We start from the raw sequence: 6,843 nt of genomic DNA, 5'->3' as shown, positions 1-6,843 counted from the left end.
CCCCCCGCCGAGCTGGCAAGCGGAAATGGCAAGCGGAGCTGGGCGCGGGGAGGGCACCGCGGCGCCTCCGAGGGCGGCCCGGCCTCGGCCCGTCCGGGCGCGGCTCACCACCGACAAAGAACGGTCCCGACCGACTCCAGCCTCACCGCTTCTTTAAAAAGAAAGTAATTTTAGAACTGTGGCGACAGATTACACAGAATGAATAACGCAGATAACGGGTTCAAGCCGGAAACCATGTCCGGCTCATACTGATTTTTGATGCAAACATATGAATCTTATCGCAATCTCCTACACTTTCCGCTGCGCCCGGAATCCAATCCACGACTTCCCGAGCCTGGGCCAGGGCGGAGGCAGAGGCCACGAGGAGCGGCGTGAGCTTTCCCAGGCCGCCCGTCCCAGCAGGAAGCAGGTGCCGAGTGCAGGACGTGCAAACAGGTGTGCAAGCAAGGGCCACCCAGACCCCAGGCTCCCCAAGCACAGTGCGGGGTCTCCGGGAGGAACAAGACCTGGCCTTGGCTTTAGGGGCGCTCTGGCCTGTCAGAGTCAGGGTGTAACTACTTTGTCATCACCATAGCCAAACTGTATTCTATAGAGGTGTGACACAAGCTAGGCCCAGAGGAGGGAGGGCCCGGGGCCCTGTACCAAGTAATTAATGATGATGATGATGATAGTAATGGTGGTGGATGATGACGATGTATAACCTCGGGCAGGCGGCCACGCCTCCAGGGCAGATCTGCTGTGGCCATGCTCAGCTCATCTCTTGTCCAGCGGCTGCTCCTGAAGCCCCGTCTCCTCCCCCAGCCTCGGGGTCTCCACCGAATGACATGGACAAGAAATTCCACCGCGGACGCCCCAGACCCAGACAGGACTTGCACTTGATGTTGTTTCCCACTGTGGTTATTGATTTCTAACTGAACTCTCTGGCTGTGGTCGGAGACTTTACTTGGCATGATTTTACATGAATGAATCTTTCACATTTATTGGAATTTGTTTTATGGCCCAGAATGTGGCCTACTCTATATGTGCTCAGTAGATCCTTAGGAAGAACGTGTATTTTGCTGTGGTGTGAAGTGTTTATAAATGCTGATTAGACCCCACTGCTGGTGGTGTTATTGAATTTTCACACATCCTGCTGGTTTTCCGTCGAGTTCTTCTATCTATGGTAGACTAAAGGGCTTTGGAGCATCTAGCTATACTCGCGGTTTTGTTTACTTTCTCCTTTCCGTTCTACCTGGTTTTGTTTGTAGCCTGGTTTGAATTCTGGGCCTTATGCTTGCTAGGCTGCTGCTCTGCTGCTGAGCCACACTTCCTGCCCTGGTTTTCAAGGGACACCTTTAGGAGCGGCTCTGCCCAGCTGTGTGCTGACCTTTGCTCGGCCTACTTTAGGCTTCTCAAGAGTGGCTGGAATAACGGGCCTTTGCTACCAGCTTCTCTTCTATGGAGATGAGGTCTTGTGGATTTTGTGCCTGGTCTAGCCTCAAATCCTCTTTCTAGCTCAGCCTCCCAAGAACCTAGGACTACAGGTGTGAGCCGCAGGTACCATTTGGTTTCTGAGATATGGTCTCACTTTGTTACTCAGGCTGGGCCTTTCAACGTTAGAGGTTTTATTTAAATATTTATTCCATCTCTTTAATTCTTAGTATTTTATTCTGTTTGATGCTATTATCAATAGAATAATTTCTTTAATTTCATTTTGAATTGTCTGTTGCTAATATATAAAAACACAACTGACTGATAATGTTGATTTTGTATTCTAGTTTGTGGATTCATTTCTTAGTTCTAACAGTGTATGTGTGTGTTTGCTCTATATACAGCACCAGGTCGTCTGTGATGAGATGATTTTATTTCCTCTTCTCAGATTTGATGCTTCCAACATTGTTTTTCTCAGACCTTCCCACCCACCTGCTTCTCTTCTCCTTCTGGGACAATAACCTTATCGATTGTCGCTGATGTACAGATTCTGGAGGCTCTATTTAATTGTACTCTTCTCAGTTCTTTTCAGGTCAGGTGGTTTCTGGTCACCAGTTTGTTCCTTGGTAGCCTCTGTTCTGTTGCTGACTCTATTTTAGTTAGTATGTCTCCTGGATCTTCAATTCCTGTTTGCTTCTTTGTATCTTCTATTCCTTCCCTTCCTTCCTTTCTGTGCTGGTCTTGATGCATGAGTTCAGGGCTTGGGTGCTGTTCTTGAACTTTTTTGTTCAAGCCTAGTGCTCTACTATTTGAGCCACACTTCCACCTTTTTGGTGGTTAATTGGAGATAAGAGTCTCATGGAGGGTTGGGTAGGGGGAGGATGGGAAGGGGAAACAAAGGAGGCTACAATGCTTGATAAGAATGTACTCATTATCTTGCCCATGTAATTGAAACCCCTCTGTACAGTATTTTCACAATTTAAAAAAGAAAAAAGTCTCATGGGCTTTCCTGCCTAGTCTAGCTTTGAATCTCGGTCCTCAGATCTCAGCCTCTAGTTAGGATCACAGGTGTGAGCCACTGGAATCCAGCTATTTTCTATTTCTTTACCGTGATTTTCTGATTTTTCATTTGCTTGGAAGGTATTTGTAATTGCCTATTTAAGCATTTTATAATAGCTATTTTAAATTGTTGTCAGATAATTCAGTGATTGCTTTTTTTCACAATTGGGATATTCTTGGCTCTTTGTGTGATCTTTTTCACTTGAGACACAGTCACTTTGAGTGTACATTTCTAAGCTGCTGAGTTTCGCCCGAGCCTTGTTAGCTATCCAGTAGAATGGGGAGCAGCATCCGCCCAGTGTCGGACCCCTGACTCCTTCTTGCTACTTCCTAGCAGGGAAACTCTGCTTCATGTTCTTTATGAACACTTAATCACTACACCTGGAGTCTGTCCACGTTTTCTTCCTTACAGTGTCTCTTTTGGGTGTTGTTATTGTTCAAAACCCAATCCTACGCTATTACTTCTTATGTGAAGGAGAATGAGGCAGCATTCATGATAACACCCTCCCTCCCGCTCCTTCCTCCTGCTCACGCATGACTGGGACGCTGCACGTTTCCAGGGCCGAGAACAGCCCCTGAAGCTCCTTCGCCACCAGCTCTGCAAGCCAGTGTGCACGTGTCTATTTCCTGTGCGTGTCGAGGGCTCACATCAGACTCCTAAATAAGAACACGACCCAGAGTCAGGAATCCCTAGAGCAAACCAAGAGATGGGAAAAACAGCACCGATGCTTTAATCACCTACTGTGAGGGGCGGGAGCGGGAGCAGGCTGGGGCAGGGACCTGTCTGGCTGTGCTTGCACCCGGCCGGCTGGATGTGAGGGAGCAGCTGAAAACCGCACATCACAAAAGGAGCGGCTTGAATTCCTATTCCCACCCGGGAAAAGACAGAGCCTCACCATGGAAGAGGCCGGATTAAACAAAGTACAGTGCAAGGAGTTTGAATCTCCAGCCTAAAGAGCCAGCCTCTGAGCAGAAAGACAGTTGATTTGCGACCCGACTTCTATAACCAAGGCCAGCCCAGCACTAGGCCAGGGCGGGGCCGGGCTGGGCTCCCGGAGCCTGCAGCAGGCAGGGCTTCTCGAGGTGGAAATGAGAGCGGCTCTGAGCTGGCCACATGGCTTCTTCTTCTGCAAGAGCCTGGGTCCTGATGGTACCTGTGACGTCTGTTTCTGAAGCTTCTCAGTTTCTGCTCCTCACCAGGCTCTGGAAACCTTCTTCGCGCCATTTTATTCCATTATCTCCAGGGTCTCCATCCTTTCAGGAGGCAAAGAATCCATTCCTGTCCTCCTGCTGGCTGCCCAGTCCCTCAGCCCGGCGTGTGCAGGAGTGGCTGCCACCTCAGACCGCCTGGCCGGGTGGACGCTGCTCTGCGGCTGGTTCTCAGCCAGGGCAGCACAGGCGAGGGCAGCCAGGCTTCTGAGGCCCCGTGCAGCTCCGAGAGCCTTCAGGAAACCCATCCCCGAAGCACGAACCTGGCAGGATTGTGCCCAGGCATGTGCCTCTGTTCGACGCCCCAGGAGATACCCACAGCCATTCCTCATCCCCACGCCCAGTGGACACACACCTACACCAGCAGCGCTGCCCACAGGACGCTTGCCCTGTGAGGGGGATGGTCAGAACCAGCCGCCGGTTACACACTCCTTTCAGCTGGAAGCATGCCATGCGCCCGGCCTCGCCCCCCCACAATGCCAGAGAGCAGGCAGTGGCCTCCTCCTAAAAGCAGAATCACGCGCGTGGAGACCGCCCTGTACGCGGCCAGCTGGACCCGAGCACCTGGCGCCAGCCTCGTGGCCTCGTGCCACACCCCGGTGTCCTGGCCGGACGCGCGGGTCTGGGGTCGAGGAGGCCGGGGAAGCTGCAGTTGGAGCTCAGGCCTCACGACCGCAAGCTCTGCTCCACCCCACCCTCCATCTGGCAGCCGTGAGGCTCCATGCCTGTGCTTCTTTGGGGGAAATGCCCTGAAGATTGCCGAGGGAAGTTTCTGGAAGAGGGGAGGCTGGCTTACAGGAGGGGAGACGAGGTCACAGGGTGTGAGGGCCCTCGGGAGCATCCGGGGGGCTTGCGGGCGTCCGCACCCAGCCCTGCTCCATCACCCAGGCGGGTGTGAGGCCTGGTCTGGGCCTGGCCCGTCTCTGCGGCTGGCCCTCACGTGGAGAGGGGATTCCCATACACGCCCAGCTCTCTGGTGTGGACTTGGGGGGGGGGGGCTTGAAGGCTCCCTGCCTACCGAGTGCACTGCAAAACCGCCTCTGCGGAAGCAGCGAGGGGAGGACGGGGAGGGGGGGGGAGGGAGGAGGACCGCGGGCTGGGGGGCGGGGGTTAGTGTCTGTGTCCTATTCAAAGCACAGGGCGCTTAGCCGGCCGTGCTGATCGGGTGGATCCGCTCTGCCCGTTCGTCTCCTCGCCGCAGCGCCTTCATTTTGCACACAGAAGAACGCGCCTGAGCCCACTCTGCAGATGCGAGCAAGCCGTGGGCGTGAGGAGCCCGCCACACAGCCTGTCGATTCACCTGGAGACTTCTGGAAGGCGTCGTGCAGGCCCCGACCTGGGCGGGCGGGCTGGGGAAGCTGCCTCTAGTCACTGAGGTAGAAACTGGAGACCCCACGCGCTGTCTGCAGACTGCAAACCCCAGACTGACCAGGCGAGGAGAGGGATGCCCCACAGCGAGGCACACCCCAGACTGGCCAGGCAAGGGATGCCTACAGCGAGGCACACCCCAGACGGACCAGGCGAGGGATGCCCACAGCGAGGAACACCCCAGACCGACCGGGCGAGGGGCGCCCACGGCAAGGAACGCCCCAGACCGACCAGGCGAGGGGCGCCCACGGCAAGGAATGCCCCAGACCGACCAGGCGAGGGGCGCCCACGGCGAGGAACACCCCAGACCGACCAGGCGAGGGGCGCCCACGGCGAGGAAAACCCCAGACCGACCAGGCGAGGGATGCCCACAGCGAGGAAAACCCCAGACCGACCGGGCGAGGGACGCCTACAGCGAGGAACACCCCAGACCGACCAGGCGAGGAAAACCCCAGACGGACCAGGCGAGGAACACCCACAGCGAGGAAAACCCCAGACCGACCAGGCGAGGAACACCCCACAGCGAGGAACGCCCCAGACCGACCAGGCGAGGGATGCCCACAGCGAGGAAAACCCGAGACGGACCAGGCGAGGAACACCCCACAGCGAGGAAGGCCCCAGACCGACCAGGCGAGGGGCACCCACAGCGAGGAACGCCCCAGACCGACCAGGCGAGGAACACCCCACAGCGAGGAACGCTCCAGACCGACCAGGCGAGGGACGCCCCACAGCGAGGAACGCCAGGCACCTCCCGGTCTGTTAAAGGTGTCAAGGGAACGAGAACGGAAAGGGTGAGAACCTCCCAGAAACCCTAGAGCTCTTCCTGTTGCCTGAAAGCTGATGTCAGCAGCGGTCAGGAGCAGCCTTGAACGAGGCCGCGCATTGAGGGAGCTGATTTTTAAGGCTCCCTTAGGTATTCGCTGGTTTTCTCGCAGCCTGCCGTGCCCTCCCCTCCCGGCACAGTCCCTCTGCAGACCGGCCATGGCGCTCGGTGCACCTGCGCGGGCCACCCCTCGGGGGCCAGCCGAGCTCCGGAGCACCGCGGTGACGGGAGGGGGGGTCTGTGCGGGGGAAGGTGGGGTGGGCGCTGTGCGGGGGGGGGGCAGGCCCCTTCCCGCAAAGGCGACGCCCTGCGAATATGAGCTGAGCCCCTGCCTCAGCAAGGAACTCATCCCAACGCCAGCCAGCCCCCCCCAATCCTCCCAGCCACGCGCTTCCAGTGTGTAAATGTGCCTCAGTTCCTGCTCACGGCCCTGAGCTGGTCACAAAGAGCCGCGCGGGCTCCTGCGGAGCGGGGCTCCGAGCCTCGCTTCCGCTGAGCGGGACGCGCTCTGCGGGGGGAGCCCGGTGGGTGGCCGGGGGCCGTCCCCGGGTGGGCGAGGGCGGGAGAGAGCTTTGCCAAGACCTAGGGCTCGCAGTCCACGTGGGCAACAAGGGCTCCTTCGCAGCGGACCTGTGCACCTTGGGCGCGTGTGCACACCCACGGGACACCACCGGACTGAGGCGCAGCACCAGCCGGGCGCAGCCGGTGCGCCCCCCCCCCCCCGGCACTCACCAGCCGCAGGTTCTTCATGGCCTGGGGAAACATGGCTTGGTGCAGCTGCAGCTTCCCCACCTTCATCACCTGCACGCCTCGGACCGGATGGCTGCCCGGGAAAAAGACCCTGCAGGAAACAAAGGCGAACAGGGTCGGGAGCGCTCGGCCCGCAGCTGAGGAGACGCCGGCGACAGGGCCGGAAGACGCCGGGAAGGCCTCCACCGCGGTCCCGCGCGCGGGGCAGGGTGCCGCGCTGCACT

At 57.5% G+C, this 6,843-nt stretch overlaps 1 protein-coding gene across 1 annotated transcript in view; it reads right to left on the bottom strand.

The window, feature by feature from the left end:
* Window positions 1-6,291: 6,291 nt before the first annotated feature.
* Smyd3 (SET and MYND domain containing 3) overlaps window positions 6,292-6,843 on the bottom strand; it is a 325,260-nt gene continuing 324,708 nt past the window's right edge. The window contains exons 11-12 of the mRNA XM_013017284.1: window positions 6,602-6,710; window positions 6,292-6,507 (exon numbers count right to left, since the gene is read on the bottom strand). Coding sequence (XP_012872738.1) covers window positions 6,292-6,507; window positions 6,602-6,710 — 325 coding nt within the window. The remainder of the gene's footprint in view (window positions 6,508-6,601; window positions 6,711-6,843) is intronic.

Source organism: Dipodomys ordii, unplaced genomic scaffold (genome assembly GCF_000151885.1).
Source record: "Dipodomys ordii isolate 6190 unplaced genomic scaffold, Dord_2.0 Scaffold35, whole genome shotgun sequence".
NCBI classification, from domain to species: Eukaryota; Metazoa; Chordata; class Mammalia; order Rodentia; family Heteromyidae; genus Dipodomys; species Dipodomys ordii.
Note: the sequence above shows the minus strand (reverse complement) of the source record. Positions and strands in the feature narration are given on the sequence as shown.